The sequence below is a fragment of the Gymnodraco acuticeps genome, unplaced genomic scaffold (assembly GCF_902827175.1).
Source record: "Gymnodraco acuticeps unplaced genomic scaffold, fGymAcu1.1, whole genome shotgun sequence".
NCBI classification, from domain to species: domain Eukaryota; kingdom Metazoa; phylum Chordata; class Actinopteri; order Perciformes; family Bathydraconidae; genus Gymnodraco; species Gymnodraco acuticeps.
Window position 1 is genome coordinate 4158874 of NW_022990021.1, and position 19797 is coordinate 4178670.

At 41.3% G+C, this 19797-nt stretch overlaps 1 protein-coding gene across 4 annotated transcripts in view; it reads left to right on the forward strand.

Annotated features, from left to right (window-relative positions):
• Positions 1 to 2859, forward strand: part of map3k15 (mitogen-activated protein kinase kinase kinase 15) — a 28436-nt gene extending 25577 nt beyond the window's left edge. For all 4 annotated transcript variants that reach the window (XM_034213905.1, XM_034213903.1, XM_034213904.1 and 1 more), the window contains exon 29: positions 1809 to 2859. In XM_034213905.1, coding sequence (XP_034069796.1) covers positions 1809 to 1902 — 94 coding nt within the window. In that variant the 3' untranslated portion in view covers positions 1903 to 2859. The remainder of the gene's footprint in view (positions 1 to 1808) is intronic.
• Positions 2860 to 19797: the final 16938 nt, after the last annotated feature.

A 19797-nucleotide genomic window follows, 5' to 3' on the forward strand; every position in this document is an offset into this window, starting at 1 on the left:
TCACACACACACACACACTCCCTTATCTTTTCTCAGCCGTGATACTCCGCGGAGTTTCTCCGGCACACTTATCTTTTCTCAGCCGCAGCTGCGTGGATCTCCACTCACAGTTCGCCACACACTCACGTGTGTGTGCTCAGGCTGAGTTCAGGCTGAGTTTCGCCGTGTGTCGCAGACCCCATGCAGCAACCAGGAAACGACACCAGTAATACAGCTCATAAACCTGCAAGAGAAAAAGCATTTGAGCTCCATACTATTTCAGAAATAATCCTTGACGTGGTTTAAACAGGATGGCGTTTTTTCACAACCGAATTTAACTGTATCTCTGGTAGAATTCTGATCAGGCATTAGCTCCGCCTCCTCTTCTTTCTTTTTTTTCAAGCTAAGGACCCAAGATCTGCGTTTCTCTAACAGGGCTGCAAAAGAGGGGTTTGAGCAGTATGAGGCATGGCTACAATGGGTGATCTATTTGGTATTTTGAAAAAAAAACTTCACAGAAATGTTTTATATAGCTTTGGCCCTACAATATGTTTTTCAAATATAGCATGATAGGTCCACTTTAAGTAAATGTACTTTGTTACTGTCCACAATCTGCCTAGAAGTATTTTAATGTTGAGCTGTTCAAGATGGTCATTTTAAAATGTTTTAAAAATATACTGTTAGTAGGCTAGTTAAACCAATAATAATGCTACGGCTGCAACTGACAGTTATGTAGGCACATTTTTTCTTAACGCTGTGTGATTAAAAGAATAAACACAAAAAGGATAGGCACACATATATGCTATATCTTGCCCCACTGAAAAGGCACTGCACCGATACTGTTAAAATATTGGCATAGTTCATCCCTGTTCTGCTTGGCTCGAGCTGTAGCATCCATGTAGCTATTTATTGTTTGTATACGCAGTCTGTCTTCTGGTTGTCTCTTTTGAATGACGAATACACACTACCGCCGCCTGCTGGTAAGGAGAGTTATTGCCACTCACGCATGCACAGTTCGTACGTGCTACTTGGCCGTCGGCTGAAGTCTTTGCGGTGTGTTCCGATGAGACTGTTGGTCAAGACGCAGGAGACGTGAGGCGACACAACAGTCGTGTTCCGTCGGGACGTGTTCTTTGGTGTCAGTTTGGTTAGTCTGGGCCTTTAGGACAGAGAGTGAATACACATACTATACAGTATGAGAAAACCAATGTGATTTTGGAACATTGAACAATGTAAATCTATTCTAGTAGACCTCAACAATGGAATTATGATCAGTAGAAATGGCCATGACATGGGACCTTTAAGAACAGTAACGAAGTATTTGTACTCCACTACTTCCCACCTCTGGATGGGTGAAATAATACAAGTTATTATAGTCAAAAACAAGGTAAATGAAGTGGTATCGTGCAGTTTTCTTTTTTAAGATAAGATAAGATGTACTTTATTAATCCCAATTTAGGAAAGAAACATGTTGCAGCAGCATAAAACAAAACAAGGAATTGGATATAATAACAAATTAAAAGAGTAGAAATAAGCAATTCTAAAATATAAACATCTCAAAATATAAATGGTAATAAACCAGCATTAAGGAGTAAGAAAAATACATATATGACCGTGAAGATAACAAATCTATAAACTATAAATCTATAAACTGACTGATAAAAACATACTATTGAAGGGCCAATTTTGTTTGATGTTGTAACTTGTGAATGCCTTCAGATATTTGAACACCTACGGATTTTCCACTCACGCAAACACACAAGGGAAAACGGCAGTTGTTGGGAATGCTTTTGATGATGATGCAACCTCAACAAACCTCTTTTCTCCAGGGGTGGAGTCCTCTGCCGCATCTGGCGGGCCATCCAGTGGCACAGAGAGCGAGAGAGGCTGAGGGGTGACGAACGCTCGGAAGATGATGCATGATGGGATACGTAGATTACAACTCTGGAGGACTCTGTTTGGCAGAAACACGCACACATCAACACTACCAGTCTTGCTTGCATTCTGTTTTTTTTTTCTCTCTCCCCAGTGCCTTATCATGTTGTAGTCTGAAGGTTTTATGTACTGAATCTTAGTTTGATTGTACATCTCTATAGTCACAGACTGGACCACACCAAAGCCCTTTAGTGCAGCCAGAACTCTATATATCTGTTCATGCATTTAAATATGTATTGATGCTCATGCTTGAGAACTTTGAGAAGAAAATCCATTATAGCAATCAGAAATATGTGACACTCCATGCAGTATCTTTTTAGTAAGAAAATGTCATCCCCCCAGTAAACGTTTTGTGTTCAGATTATTCACAGAGAATCACAATGTCCATACAAATCTTTTAAACTGCCCCTGTGGCATAATATATTCAGTGTGATCCACTGAAAACCTCAATACAGAAACTGAATTCAACATGTTAATTGGTTTCAGTCTTACCCCTCCCGATTTCTGTTGACTTGTATTGTTCCTCTATCCGTCATAACAGCATACAGTTGGACAAAAGATAAACCATTATGCTGCAGGACTAGATTCACACGCCTTCTGTTTTGAATAATGATTCCAAGTACAGGCATTGTTCTCTGAAAAAAACCACATGCATAGTATTTTAACAACCACATCTGTAATGTCACATAATCATCAATAATACAAACATGTAGGCAAATTCAATCGAGATAAACCATTTGTTTCTTTTCCTGCCTTCAGAATGATTGGTCAGTATGTAAACACTATGTAAAACGAGAAAAAGGGCTCCAAATGTTCTACTTTTAGGTTGAATACTTTAATAATTCAGTGGATAATTGTTCCAAAACTGTGCAAAGATGGAACAAACAAAGCTAATCTGCTTTTCCTCTTCTGTAAAACCTTATTTAATAAACATATATGTTCTTCTCTCTGAGTACCTCTCTTTAAATGTTGTTTTTTATTCCAGCTCTTATGTGTATGTGCTGTGTATTTCATTGAATACTTAAAAACTACAATAAACCTGAAATAAATACAAAATGTTGCCCCTTTGATGTTAACTTTTAGTGCCAGATTGTATTTGCCAATGTGTGTAAAGTACATTTACTGACCATGCGTTCAGCTTTTCAACACTCTTTTTTCTGTTCTCACGGTCATGGCCTTTCTCCATGGAGATATTTTCTTGCCAGTCACTTCCTTTACCTTAGTTGGAGCAATGGCATCTATAACATTTTTAAATTTTGAATAAAATGATCTACTAGCTCATTTACTGAGATGTTAGCAGGGGCAAGTGTGGAAGAAAAATTCTGAGTAAACATTTCCCTAGTATTTTCAGTTAAATATTGCCTTGTGAACAGAAATAGAGCTCTCAAAGAAAACACAGGAATGATCAGAGAGTGCAACATCAGTCACCACAACCTTAGAGATATTCAGACCCTTTGAGATAATTAAGTCCAGAGTGTGCCCCTTACAGTGTGCAACTCGATTTTGACAGGAAAGCTACTGGAGACTTCTAGAATTGTGAAAGCTACTGGAGACTTCTAGAATTGTGTGAGTATCATTCTGTTTTTAGACTTCTCTGTTTCAGTGTGTGTACTCTGTATCAATGCTCTGTAGTTGATCTGACTGAAATTGTGATTTTAAATCTCAAAACCGCTACAGTATCTGTCAGGCAGAAACTTGGGAACAAGTAATTTGACTGAAACCTTAAAAGTGAACTAACTGACTGCTAGGGTTAACTTTGATTTAAATATTTGTAGAATACTAAGAGCTTTATTGAGTAGGTGTAACTGTATTAAGGGTTAAACTCATAACTTTATAACTTAGGGTTTAATGTAATTGACTTAAAAGACAATCGCAAATCAGGAGGAAGCCAGTCTAGGTTTCCTTTTGAGGGCCACCAGCTGCAGAGAGTTAAGACTGGCAAAGACATTAGAGTCCTGCAGGAGTCACGAGGGAGGCAAAGAGGAGGCAAATCCTACTCTGATTGAGCTAAGTATCGCTGGTGTTTTATTTTCTTTGGTTGTTTAGCCCCTCATGCTATAATCATGTGTATTTTCTCCATTCCTGTTTATGTGTCTTCTCGCAATTATCACTGGCCCCGTGTATCTCGTAATCGATATAACCGGCCTGCTCTCGTCTATCCCACATGCTCCACTGAGATCCAACATCTAGTTTCAGGCGGCCTGTGGAACTGCCAGTCAGCTGTTCCTAAGGCTGACTTCATCTCTGGCTATGCTTCCCTGCAGTCTCTGGATTTCCTTGCTCTCACTGAGACGTGGATTACTCCATCCAACACATCCACCCCAGCAGCTCTCTCCACAGCATATTCCTTCTCCCATACACCTAGACCCACTGGCAGAGGAGGTGGCACTGGTCTCCTGCTCTCTCCCAAATGGAGCTTTTCCCTCTTCAAACTACCTAACTTCACTCCTTCCACCTTTGAATTCCATGTCGTCACAGTAACCCATCCTATACAATTAACCATTGTTGTTCTCTACCGTCCACCAGGCGCCTTGGGGGACTTCTTGGAGGAATTAGATCATCTCCTCCCACACATCCCTGAAACTGGTCCTCCCGCTGTACTTCTCGGAGACTTCAACCTCCAGACGGGGAAGATAGACGAACTAACATCTCTGTTAACTGCCTTTGCTTTCTCACTGTCTCCGTCCCCACCAACTCATAAAGCTGGCAATGTCCTTGATCTCATATTCTCAAGGAACTGCTCTACTTCTAACCTCTTTGTAAACCCGCTCCACACATCCGATCACTTCTTCATTTAATTCTCTCTACCCCTTTCCAAACATAACAAACTAATCTCTTCCCACCCTGCACCTGTGCGCCGTAACCTTCATTCCCTCTCCCCCTCTACCTTTGCCTCATCGTTGCTCTCAGCCCTCCCTTCCTCTGACTCGTTCCAACTCCTACCTCCAAACTCTGCTGCAGAAACTCTCCTCTCTACTCTCTCATCCTCTCTGGACTCTCTCTGTCCTCTCACATCTCGGCAGGCTCGTCAGTCCCCTCCTGCTCCCTGGCTAAATGATGCACTGCGTGCTAATAGAACCGTCCTTCGGGCAGCAGAGCGGAAATGGTGGAAATCCAAACACCGTGACGACCTCCTAACCTATCAGGCTCTCCTCTCCTCTTTCTCTGCTTCGATCTCTCAGGCAAAAAGCACGTTCTTTCAAGATAAGATCCAATCTTCCTATTCCAATCCCAAAAAACTATTTTCCATCTTCTCCTCCCTCCTGGACCCCCCCAAAGCCCCTTCCCCCCTCCTCCCTTCTGTCAAGCGACTTTGTTAACCACTTTGAAAAAAAGGTTGAGGATATTCGCTCTTCTTTTTCTGACTCACCTCTACTCACCGCTGGGTCACCAGACCCTCCTTTCACCCACACACTGACCTCCTTTTCCCCTCTCTCTCCAAGTGAGGTTATTACCCTCATTACCTCTGCCCGCCCTACCACCTGTCCTCTGGACCCTATTCCTTCAAACCTCCTTCAGACTATCGCTCCTGATATTCTACCGTTTCTCACCCATTTCATCAACACTTCTCTAACTTCTGGTCACTTTCCAAACAGTCTCAAGGAGGCAAGAGTAAACCCTCTCCTAAAGAAACCCACTCTCAACCCGTCAGATGATATAAACTACAGGCCTGTCTCTCTCCTCCCGTTCCCATCTAAAACACTTGAACGCGCTGTCTTTAGACAACTCTCCTGCTATCTCCATCAGAACAACCTTCTGGCTCCGCACCAGTCTGGTTTCAAGGTAGGTCACTCCACAGAAACTGCCCTCCTTGCTGTCACTGAGGAACTGCACACTGCTAAAGCAGCCTCCCTCTCCTCTGTCATCATCCTTTTGGACCTGTCTGCTGCATTCGACACGGTGAATCATCAGATCCTCCTTCGCACCAGTGGCGCCGGATTCATTTCAGAAGTGGGGGGGGCCAAAAAGTGCGTGTGTATGTGACATAGCCTACTTGCCAACCCTCCCGATTTTCGCGGGAGACTCCCGTTTTCCTCCCGGGGTCATATTTATCCCGCATTTCTCCCTATTTCTGACTAAATCTGATTTGTTTCATTCTAACATAACGCACCAAATGTTACTGTTTCCACTCGGACTTCAATACAGCTACACCATTGTTTGGTTTCCATGGTAACTTGTCTCTTTAGTATCGCGAGCAAATGAAAGTCTGAGAGGGTATTCAGGAGGAAGATAGTCAGAGAAAACAGAACAAGAATGGACAACTCAACCCTCTGCTCACTCCTTTCCTGTAAATTAAACTATACAGACCAGCCCACACATATGACAGCGCAGTTGCTCATTCCATCTCTTCCTTTTTCCTGCTACGCTCTTGTTTGACAAGCTGAATGTTGACTGGTGTTTGACTGAAGTAAGCTCTGTGAAAAGTTCCAGTTATTAACTCGGTATTTACAAAGCTGTCATCTCCACATTTGGAGAAAGTTACGAGCCGTTTGACAGCAGCACATCTGCATATTTCACAGAAGGCTCGTTTAGTGGTTTTGCAAATAATTAACCACTCTCTGTTTTTGTACCATTCTGCATTGAAGTACCTTTCTCTTTGCCCAAATAAGCTTTTATTTGCCCGTCACAATGTCCCGACAACAAACCTCCATGCAGTCGGAACCAGCCTGTTTCGGTTCAACGATGCCGGCGGCAGCGGTTTTGACAGCCTCTGCGGCCGCAGAGCTGCTGCTGGGGTTCATCTGGCTGCGCTGGTTCTATGGTTGAAGGGCCAGGCTCCGGAGTTGTGGATGTCAGGGATGTGACATTCAAGTTGTTGAATTTCAGCTTAGTTTGACTGTATTTTGTTTTCTTATGCGCCGGTTCTTCTGACATGTTTGCAAGTTTATCTATCTAGGTTAACAGCTGACACACACTGAACAACGTAACACATAACGTAAACAACGTAACAAATAAACACATCTAAGCTTTGTTATTGGTTGTAATGTACATGGATACATTTGAATGGTGTGACAATGTCCTATTTGATTGGATTAAAATGTACATATTCTTCCTGTTATGTCTGCCTGCTGTATTTTACCTAATGCAAAGTGACCTGCTGCTCCATCGAAGTCAGTCGCATTGATCCGAAGACAGATTTTGAGTGGTATACACTGTTGGAAAGAGGAGATTCCTAGCTTTCTAATGATATCAGGATTGTTTTTTGTACTATATTAAGCAAAATATGTCACATTATATAATGACTGTCACCGAGTCATCATTTTGAGAAAAAGGCCTTTAAAGTTTCCTCTTCTCTGGATCGATCTGATTGATTATTAGCGGAGCAAATGATCAATAGTACGGAGGGAAGATATTTTCGTTTGGATTACTGGTCTGGGGGAAGCTCGCGAGTGTGTGTGTGTGTTGGTGTATTGTTGCGTTTGTTTCCCGGGGAAAACTCTCAGGAGAAACACCGGCTGTTGTTATGCTTGCTGTGACGTCAAGTTACTCCGTTCTCCGCTTGTAATTATGCCGTTACAAGCTTCAAAGCTGTATTTATTATCTGAATTTGCCGAAACAAGTTTAACATTCTGAAAGCCAAGACTTTGTTTATTTGAAATCAGATGAAAACAAACTGTAACGGACCCTGCGGTGTTATCTATGATTACTATATGCCTTACATTCATAATGTCAGTGGAGGGAGGGGAAGCGGCGCTGTGGAAGAGCAGAGTGGCGAGTGAGAGGCGATCTTTGTTCTTCCCTTTACAAGCTTAAAAAATGCCTGTAGCTAATAAGATTGAATATAACAATCAAAAATAACAAAATATACACAGCTAGATCAGATGGCGTTCTTTTTAGATGCAACTTTAGAGTAGAGGGGAATTATTGAAACGGGATGTGTACAGTGTTCCGCGGCATCCGCTGCTGCGAAAATGTGGGGCAGGGCCGTAAAGTGGGGGGGCCAATGCCCCCCTGGCCCCCCCGCTTCCGGCGCCCTTGCTTCGCACTCTCCAAGCACTTGGAGTTTCAGGCTCTGCACTTTCCCTCCTCACCTCATACCTCAAAGACCGCACCTACAGGGTTACTTGGAGAGGGTCCGAGTCCGACCCTTGTCAATTAACCTCTTAAGCCCTGAGCCTGTTTTTCAGGTTTCAGGCTCGAAAATGCCACTAACACAACAAAGACTATATCTTCACTTCTAAAAGGGGTAAATTAATAATATTTTCTCTCAAAGCAAGGTTACATCTGTGAGTTGGATTTAGAAGTGTCAGAATCAATATAGATGTTTTTATTTTAAAGTAAATTCAGATGGAACACAGTAAAAACATGTAAATTCTAATGTCCCCATTACTTATAGTGAAAACAACCCTTGAATGATGGGCTAGTAGACTAAAAGCTTTAGGAATCCAAACTATAACATATAATAAGTACCCTGTATCAAGATTGATGCAAAATAAGTGAAATTTGACCTTTTTAGAGAGGTTTAGAAAAATAAAGTCCAAGCGGACTCACCTCTGGGTAATTTGGGAACCATCAGTTCCATTTGAACTTTTTCACTGTAAAAATCATTTTATTACTTTGAATTATCACTATAGGTATTCATACCATCCAAATAAAACTGTTGTGAAAAAAAAATAAAAAAAATAAAACATAGGCCTACTCTGTTATCCTCTGAGCCTCTGAATTAGCCCGAGCCAAAAATGCTAACCCATTACTGCACCGAAAATCACTCCTAGCTCCCTTATTACTTATCCTAGCTGCACATCCAACACATTGTTTATGATCGTAAAGACACAGAATCTAACGGTGCCCACCTCAACACTGAAAGATACAAACTCGCGACGTTAATAAACAAAAACGTACATCAAAACAAATGGCGCTGGCGCTAATGCGTTAGGCTAACATGGTTTACCTTCCTCTTTCTCTGGTCTAAACTGGTCTTCAATGGCATTAAAACGATAAAAACGATGATGTAGTTAATCCATAGGTTAATATCCAATGTGGCTGTGTCCCCTTTGAAATGTTCTGATAATCTATAAGCAATAAAACTGCAATTCCGTTATCTGCTGTCCGCTCCGTGCTCAGAGCGGGTCCTGCTGCAATTCCTGCTTCCTTACGTAGTAAACAATAAGTAAAGTCTCCTGTGTAATGTACTTAAGCTGGCTGGCATTCTTTATACTTTACGCAGGACCATATCTCTGGAACCCATTGGTCGATTTGGGTGATTTACACCTTTTTCTTAACCATTACATCCAATAGAATCGATGGGCAGTTCCCAAATCCACGTAAACATTACCATTGCGGACGTAATAGAGAAGCAAACGAAACATATCTGAAAGTACAAGCCTGGACGGCAAAACTTTATACCCAGTATATTGCCATAAATATGATGATGGATTATCAGTAACAATTTCTACGTGACACAAAGACATTGGATTAACCTTGAGCGGCGTTTTTATTCCATTGAACACAACTTTTGATCACAAATCAAAAAAGGCAAGACGTAATTATTGTAATATTTTTGAAACTGGATGTTGTTTACTTTCTTTTTTCTGGCTGATAGCTCCAGGAATTCGAGGTCGGACAGTGATGACATTACATGTGTGGAATCTGTGGAGTCTCAGCTTTAAATCGTATATCTTGTTTGTGCAGTTAAGATAGTAATAAGGGCATTTCTACCGTGAGTTCTGTGTAAAAAAGCGTTAGCATTAGTTAGCATTTTTTCACTCAATGCTAATTCAAAGGCTTGGTATTACTCTTGTGGTTTTTTTAGCTGACAATTGTTCTTATTGTCAGTTAGCGGAGTTTCTTACCTTTAAAAGGGTATGAAACATTAATAGTTTCATACATGTTAAGAAGCCCTGAGACATATTCTCGTAAAAAAACGGTGGGAGGGGTCCACTGGGGGGACCTTCGGGCTTAAGAGGTTAACTACAGGGGTCCCTCAGGGCTCTGTTCTTGGTCCCCTCCTCTTCTCCTTGTACACAAATTCGCTCGGATCAGTCATTAGCCCGCATGGTTTTTCATACCACTGCTACGCTGACGACATCCAATTAATTCTGTACTTTCCCCGCTCAGAGACCCAGGTCGTCGCACGCATCTCTGCTTGTCTAGCTGACATCTCTCAGTGGATGTCTGATCATCACCTCAAGCTCAACCTTGACAAGACTGAACTGCTCTTCCTTCCGGGGAAATATTGTCCCACTCTTGACCTATCAATCAACATTGGCACCTCTGTTGTTTCCCCGACTCAGACTGCAAGGAATCTGGGTGTGACCATAGATAACAACCTGTCCTTCACTGCAAACATAGCTGCTACAACCCGCTGCTGCAGATACACGCTTTACAACATCAGGAGGATGCGTCCCCAGCTGACCCAGAAAGCGACGCAGGTTCTGGTCCAAGCTCTCGTCATCTCACGCCTAGACTACTGTAACTCTCTCCTGGCTGGTCTACCTGCATGTGCCATCCGACCTCTGCAGCTCATCCAGAATGCAGCTGAGTGCCTGGTCTTCAACCTTCCTAAATTCTCCCACACCACGCCGCTCCTCCGCTGCCTTCACTGGCTTCCGAATACTGCTAGAATCCATTTTAAGACAATGGTACTTGCGTACCATGCTGTGAATGGATCTGGCCCTTCCTACATCCAGGACATGGTTAAACCGTACACCCCAGCACGTGCACTCCGCTCTGCATCAACCAAACGGCTCGCTGCACCCTCGCTGCGAAGGGGACCCAAGTTCCCATCAGCAAAAACACGTGGGTTTGCTATCCTGGCTCCTAAATGGTGGAATGAGCTCCCCATTGACATCAGGACAGCAGATAGCTTACACACCTTCCGGCGCAGACTGAAAACTCATCTCTTTCGACTCCACTTCGAGCGATAGAACTATTAACAAAGCACTTATATACTAATAAAGGGCTGGCTTATCTAAAGCCAGTTGAGTAGCACTTGAAATGTTTTTGCTCTATGAAGCCTGATGTACTTATATGATTCTGTTTTCTTCAAGTTTGTATTTTGTTGGTCGAACGCACTTATTGTAAGTCGCTTTGGATAAAAGCGTCAGCTAAATGCAATGTAATGTAATTATTGTGTGTCACATGCTGAGTCAGTCCATAGTTATCAAGAACACAAAACAGTTCTTTATTCCCTCTGTCCTGGGGGTTGTCAACATGGATGTTAAAATCACCAACAATGACTAGACGGTCAAAGTCAATACACACTATAGACAGCAGTTCAGTAAAGTCATCAAAAAAGCTTGCACAGTATTTGGGTGGTCTATAGATATTTAGGAACAGAGCTCGAGAGCAGCATTTCAGCTGAAGGGCCACATATTCAAAAGAAGCAAAGTTCCCATCAGATGTCTTCCTGTATTGAAGGGAATCATTGAACAAAATAGCAACTCCACCTTCTCTCTTATGCATTCTTTCCTGACTCATAAAACTAAAGTTGGGAGGGGTTGATTCGATAAGAACAGCTGCACTGTTATTTTTGTTCAATCCAAGTTTCCGTTAAAACATACAATTGAGATTGTGCTCAGTGATAAAATCATTGATTAAAAATGTTTTTCCTGCCAAAGACCTAACATTTAATAAATCTAGTTTAAGTTGGTTAAATACACTATCAGTCAGATTTTTTGTGACAAGCTGTGGCTGACATGGAATCACTGCTAAATTTGATAAACTCACACAAACGTTTGAGCGTTTCCGGTTTCTAAGCTGATTCACCGCTCTTAATCTATTACATATCAACACAGATATCGGCAAAGCTACTGGCAGGCAGGGCCCCGGCTTGTCCTGGAAAGAGTTGAGAGTGTCATACGCCCTTGAGCCTGGACCCAGCACATATCAGTTAGAGTTTGCTGCGTTTTGTACATACACATCCTTATCAGGCTTCGGAGACAGCAGATGCTTTCTTGAAGGGGGGGAGGTGGTTGACGTAGGCATGGTGATGAAGACGGGGGAGATAGTGCGTGTCTCTGCTTCGGTGATTGTGGTGGGCGTCGTTGAGGGGCCATGCTGCCAACCCTGTGTGTTGCCTTCAGGCAGTCATTTAACCAAGAGTTAAATGATTTGTGGTCATTGAACTCCAGTAAGGTGGGCGAGGGTGAAAGGGTGAGCGGAGAGTAGAGAGAGCTGGGGGGTGAAGGAAGAGTATCCTCAACGGTGTTGATATGGGGGAAGAAAGGCGGTGGAGACTCCTCCATTTGTGTCATAGGTCTCCCATAATCAAAACATTCCTCAGGCGGATGCAGTGATACTTTTGCGCGATGTGTTGTGTCTTTCTCCTGTTTTGATTCCTCTTGTCGCTTGTCCTTGGCAGAGGGAACAGATTAATGACGCATGCAGTTAAATATGTTAAGAGATAAAACAATTTTACTCCTGACTTGTTCAGGCAAAGTCCATCTGCCTTAAAAAGATGTCTGCGGTCCCTGAAAAAGTTTAAATGGTCAATAAAATGGAGAATGGTCAGTACAGGCAGTTGAAAAGACTGGATATACAATTAATTTGTTTGAACAGTGTCAGTATCTCTCACTATATTAAGGCACATCATTTATTTTTTGAAATGTTGTTTGTAAGGCAGGACTCAAAATAGCAATTTAACTCAAAGCCCACAGTATTACAGAAACATTAAGGAAAGGAAAGCTATTATTGTAAAGTTTAAACAATGTACTATTTTAAGCCAAATGCTATATGCAAATCGCCACCTAGAAACCTCAAGATGAAAAGCATGGATTATTCCTGAAATATTAAGTGACACAGTTTAGCATGCTCACTTTAACCAACTTCTTCATGGAACAAGGAAATAAAATAACTATTGCAGAGCTTTCGTTATCTCGTGTATTCCCTGTTTAATTCTTCCTCAATTAACTTGCCACTGTCTGCAGATGGTGGTAAGATTCTATTTCATCATCACCACGTGCATTATGGGTAAACATGATACTGGCAAAAGGGAAACCACCTGATTAAAAACCTGCTCTACAGTGTAAAACACGAGAGGCCTTTTCATGTGTCAATCATCATTTCACACTGCCTTAAGACATATAATTACTAATAACTCTCTCATACAATGCTTTTTTAATTTTCTTTGTCTCCACTCATGTATGTCATTCGGTTTGTGCGTCAAACATTGTTAAAGTATACATATATCACCTGAATGACGACAGTAGAATATTTAAAGACGTACGGCATGTTTTAAAGATGTGCTTAGGACAGCTTTTGAACTAGTCACACAAGGGTGAGAAACCTGTGTTGACATTTCAAATTACTCACTTACTGTAGGTGAACACAGCATAATGACAGGTTTAAATTAATTTGTGTGGAATATATAATAAGCTGAAAATGACCGTTTGTACTAACTGTGTAATGATGTCCACCTTTGGAATGATCATGGGAATAAATAACTGTGCTGGGGAGAAGACACAATGTCAGAATAGATTATGGATAAAATATGGAGTAGCTTGCTTTTAACCAATTCAGCTCACCATTGTTAAAACAAAAACATGTGTGAATGTGTATGCAGCACCTGTCCCAAACATTTTGTGATAAAGACCTTACGTTGAGACATATGAATGTAATGTGTAATTAATGTATGTCATGTTAAGTTACTGATGGTTTATGTTATATGTTTCATGATTAGTTTATATAATCATGCACTGTCTGTCATTGCCCTTCCTGTGTCCCTTTACCTCTTGTGTAAAACTACAACGGACTATATAGTCCTTTGTCCTGTGCCAGTTCGCTTTGTGTCTTTCGTCGTCAATAGAGTCATCGTTTTAAACCAAGAATCTTTGGACAGTAGTTGTATTCAACAATCAAGTATTTAGTTTCATGTTCTTGCAGTGTGCTTTTCTAAGTTTTGCCTCTATCTAAGTAAAGACTTTTTGAATTTTGAACCTTGTGTTGAGTAGTCCAAGTGTTATGTATGAGTCACGTTCCTAACAATGAAACCAAAATTAGTGATTTGGGCTGTTAGCTCTCGAGGGATTTGGAGAAACATTTCATTAATTATAATTAATCACAAAGAACAAAGGTCAAAAAGAAAAGAGTTATGACAAGTTTCCAGTTTTCTCTGCTCTTGCCTCCCTGAATCAGCTAGCTGATACCCAATCTCTGATCTTATGGCGCGTTTCCACTGCAGGCCTCGCTCGGTTTGGTTAGGCCTTATTAGGCCCGGCTCACTTTAATGCTGCGCTTCCATTACAGTTTAGGAACTGGGGTAGTTACTATAGTAACGCAGTGTAGGCGGAGCCGTGACGTCATCTTCAATGAGCGCCCCAAATAACAACACAGCCGTTAGCTCTTAGCACTCAGAGCTCACAGCTCCTCATATCTGTTCAGAAACTAGACACAAGTTAAACAAGTACAAACCACATACTGCCTGTGTCATGGCGAATACAGTCGCTGGTTTATTTATGTCTGTATAGGCCGTTGTTGTGAGTGTGGACGGTCGGAGCATATATAACGTTAGCTTAGCCAAGCTCCATTTAGAAAACACGCATTTTAAAAGGGTTTTTCGCCTGCCGATTGTCTGCAGACTTGTCAAAGCATTAATTCATGGTTTTTACTAACCGGTATCAGTATGTTGTTACTTCGGCATCCTTTTGAAACGTGTATTACAATTAAATCACGGTAAAATATGTTCATCTTGTTGTAGTTGTAGCCCCTTTGCCAGCGATTCTCTCTCTAGTTTAGCATACTCAGCCTGGTTTCCTGGCCCTCGAACCACGATTCGAGGGCCAGAAAAAAGGTGAAAAAGTAGTCCCGGGCCAAAACTAGGCCAAGTGGAAACGCAACCAAAAACGGGCCCGCACGGCTCGGCACGCTTAAAGCGAGCTACCCGCTGCAGTGGAAACGCGCCATAACAGTCAGGGCTGCTGGTTATAGGCTTCACTATGGGCAGTGTTTTCTTTTCATAAAGTCTATAGCTCTAGCTAACTCATGTCACACATTCATTTCCAGTCGCTAGCAGTAATAACACTTACCAAATGACACAAATGTAAGTTATTCAAAAGAGAAGCAAATGAGGTTTGAATACTTTTAAACTAAAGTTCCAGGAGTTTGCTTTTGGTTTACTTGTATGTGAGAGATATATTTATTTTACCTAAGCTTTATTTTACCTAAGCTTCCATTACCAATACCGACCACAAAGTATTTGGGCTTACACTTTATCTTTAGATAAACATTGAAGATATGAAAAACAAACAGACAAGAGGAAGACAAAGTAAAATAGCAGGAAGATGACAAAAAACTAAATCAACCAAGTAGTTGGATAATCCTAGATTAATTAACATATTGAGAATCATAGTCTTTTATAGCAGAAATAGGAAAAACACCGTGACGCATACCTTCTCCTTAGTCATTATTGAAACTGGAAAAACAAAACCTTCAATCATTCATCTCCTCCTATTGTTCCGATCCCAGTGCTTGGATAATAATCCACATATAATAACAACCACATAACTGCATTATCGTAAACTTGCGTGTGAGAGAATAGTCCCACATTAAGATGTCTGTTTTACAGGAATCAAGAGTCATCATCTCCCTTTGGCATCTCCCTTTGGCATGTTTCACAAATGTCACTAATTATTTTTTTTACAGTTATGACTGCTGAAAGATAGTTTATGATAGTGTATACATTATATCATTTTTGATTTTATTGGTAAAAAGATTATATCTATCAATGATAATTAATTCTAACATTAATCTCAGATCTATTATTATTATCAGTGAAAATAATGTTGTCAAGTAATGGATAATGTGCAGCAAGTCGGTCATTAGCTATTAGGTCATTTCATTTCAAAGTTAAACATTGCCATTTTTCCAAACCATTTTTGTCAGTGTTTAATTAATGTCTGCCTTCTATAATTGTTGTTGATTTCCCTGTCATCCAGCCCTTTTTTTTATGTTTATTGACTTTTCTGCACTTTTGTCTAGGCCTTTCTGTCTTTTACTTGTATTTACTAGTGACAATTCAGTCATTATCCAAGCATCCAAAGTTCCATGCTCCTTAAATATATTCAAAACATTGTAAGAAAATATGTTATTTTCAAGTTTGATTGTTTTTTCACCACAGATGACATTTTGCATTTGACCAGCATTTCTTCAGATTTATATGATTGGATGTGTCCACATGATCAGAGCTAAGCAATATTGTGATATAATTAGTGGTGGCCTGCTATCCATATTCAAATTGACCAATCAGAATCAAATACCTAACCCTAACCCTTCATCCCAGAGTTACAAGACCTTCTCACTACGCTATGCACAACCTCTGCCAATATTATCATACTTGGAGATATTAATATTCACGTCGACTGCCACTTTGCCACTGAGTTTCTGCTACTTCTGGACTGCCTCAATCTCACACAGAATGTTGATGTCCCCACACACGCCATGGGCCACACGCTCGACCTGGTCATCACAAACTCCGCCCTCATCAGCAATCTGCTAGTGTATGACCTGGGGGTGTCTGACCACAAGACCATCTCTATGGAGCTGTCTTTCCAGTCCCCACTCAGCAAGCCCAAATGCTAAATCCGCTTCAGGAACCTGAGGAACATCAACCGGGACACCATGACCCTGGACCTCCAGCATTTCTCTTCCACCAACTTCTCATCAGTAAATGAGTCAGTGGAATATTACAACCAGTCCCTTAACAGTCTCATTGAAATGCACGCCCCCCTCAAAACCAGGATGGTCACCTTCTCGCGCTCAGCCCCTTGGTACACCGGCGTGCTGCGGAGAATGAAGACAGCTGGGCGTGTCCTTGACGTGTCCTTGACTTCCTGAAACTCAACAGCTCCAAGACCGAAGCCATTATAGTTGGCACCCCACACCAGGTTCGGTCATCCACCAACACCACCATCACCTTCTCCGGCCAGGACATTACCCTCTCCTCAATAGTCACCAACCTGGGTGTGAAAATGGACGCCCATCTGACCTTTGAGGCTCACATTAAACAGCTGTGCAAGAACTCCTTTAATCAACTCAGGAACATCGCCAAACTCCGCCCCACACTCTGACGCCGAAAAGCTAGTCCACGCCTTTGTCTCCTCCAGGCTGGACTACTGCAATGCACTCCTCATCGGGATCCCTAACAAAGGCATCCAGAAGCTCCAGTACATTCAGAACAGCTCTGCTAGGATCCTGATGAGGGTGTGCAAATATGATCACATCACCCCCATCCTTAAAGCACTACACTGGCTCCCCGTGGAACTGAGGATCGAATTCAAGGTCTCCGTCCTCACCCACCAGTGTGTCCATGGAACCGCCCCTCCCTACCTCAAGGAACTCCTCACCCCCCATGCCTCCTTGCGGACCACCCGCTCCAGCAACTCCAACCTCCTCAGACCACACAGGACCAAGCTCCGTACTATGGGAGACCGGGCCTTCTGCTCGGCTGCTCCCAGTCTGTGGAATGCTCTCCCTGAACACATGAGAGCACCACAGACCATGGAAGCTTTTAAAAAAGGCCTCAAAACCCATATATTCAATAGAGCCTTTCCCTAGACCTTTCATTTATTACCACCCTTTTATTTTATTTCTTTTTTATTGTTTGTTTTTTATTGCTTTTTATTCATTCTACCGTGTTGTGTACTGTTTGTATACTGTTCATGCTCACTGCTTGTAGCACTTCGGGATTTGAAGTCAAATATGAAGTGCTTTATAAATTAAACCCATTATTATTATTATTATTAATGGCCTTTTGCAGAGTCTCTGATAGACCGGAAACTATACTAAATAATTAATTAATTGGCAGCAGGGTGTTATGTTTCCTCCTCAGTCTCAGAAACTGACACAGGGAGACAAAAGGGATTTAAAGATAATTTCCCCTAGAGTCAAACTCAAAATATTTTAATTATTAACACATAGATAAACAATCTGGCAACATTTGGTAGTAAGACAGGACATTTGAAACAAATAGGCCAAAGTATGGAAGTGGGCCGAAGGAAAGATAAGAAACAAATACCTACAATGACTGCCAAGTTGAGGATTTCTTATTATATGTCACGTACACAAAGAAATAATGAACAAAGCAGGAAAGAATCTTACAGTGCAATAATCTGACCTCTTTGGTGATGCCCTGTCACGGACATTACTGTAAAGAGATATCATCAACACAGGCCAAATAGTCAATTGATACTCTAATGAAACATTGTTTGTAAAGTAAAGGTAACTTCCAATGCTTGAGTAACATCTTGAGTGATTGCTGGCTCATACAACTTTTGTTGGATTTTGTCATTAGGCCTATAAACAATTTGTATACAGCCTATTAACCCCTGGCAACCTTGATGCGAGTCATAAAGCCAGATTTGTACAACAAATGACAAAATCTTGCATAGGGCCTCACGTTTTAGATGGGCAGCCCAAAGACGGGTGTACAACAGAGCTGATCCAGATTTGCTGCCGATGTGACGTAATATCGGGAATGTGGGCTGGCTTAACACCCATGGCCCAATCAGAAACGTTGCTTTATCAGAAACACGTGACGTGATATGGTCTTTGTGTACATTAGCACTCAGAGCTAAGCTGTACTGGAGAGAGTATATGTAAAAAAGCAGGAAATAAAAAAGGAACTCACCTTGTACTAAACCTGCAAGAAAACAAGCATTTGTGCTCCATACTGTTTCAGAAATAATCCTTGAAGTGGTTTGGAACATGATATGGCGTTTAATCACGGCAGCATTTAGACAAGAAGTTGTGGATGTTGCTAAATGATCACAGAAAGAGGTGTGAAGGTGAAGTGGCTGAGTATTGTTTGGGAAACCGTGGGATTCACTGCTGGGTATAGTGATCTCGAACGGATGGTTTGAAGTTTATTTTCTTATGTGAGTTCCTATTAAGTTACACAACAGGTGCTCTCTGAACATGTGACTGCATTGTTTTTCATTGTTTAGAAATGTTGACTTGTGTGGATCTAGCAGGTTACATTTCCTCCCCAAGATCCCTAGATGTTGATGCAAACACAGAAATCATACTTTTAAATTGCCAAATAGGAAACAAATAGACAAACATTTTCACAACACCCTGTATTTAGTCAGTTGTCATAACCTGTTATTCTGGAGCCACAGTGGAGGATAGTTAGCAATATTGGGTTTCATTTGGCACCTCCTAATAAATAATCCCTGTGATGTTTTCAGATTTAGCAACAAATAAAACACAGAAGGGAAATGATGAAAGTATATTTGTGTGTAGCAACAATGGAATGTTGAGCAGAAATCCCACAAAGTCAATCACTAACCAAGCTAAACATTTGCCTGGTCACATTTCAGTGACACGGTAATTATTACCTCCCAAACAAACTATTACCCCCGACTTTTCTACAGTCATTTAATCCTGTGTTGATAAAAAAAATGTTTAGGGCAGCTTTTAATATATTTTTTTCAATCTTGTTTTTAAAGTAAATGAAGCATGAAGTTGATCTTGACGAAAAACAGTACAGGGTCAAACAAGATGTTGTACTCACTGTTCAAACATTCACTGCTGATAGCTTTCATTGCCATTACACTAACACAACAAAGATAAGGTTGCAGCCACTGTTGAATGAAACCTTGGGGCTACTACTACTTGTGTCATTTTGTCACAAATATATACTTAACAGGACTTTTTTTTGGAGAAGGTTATAGATTCTTCAACTCATTCACTGTGAAACATGGACCCATACAGTTAACTGAGGGCATGTTAACACCTGTTGCATAACAGCACTGTAATCTCAACCTGAATTTATTGAACACGTCATAGATACGAATTGTAAAAAAGCTCTTACGGCAGTATTGATAACATACATTCACATTCCTGGACAATCAAACTTTCATGAGCTGTTTCTATTTTAGGCACATTTGCTATTTTTAGCTCCGAAAAGCTGCAGTTTAAAAACCCTAGGTAACATTTTGCAAAATC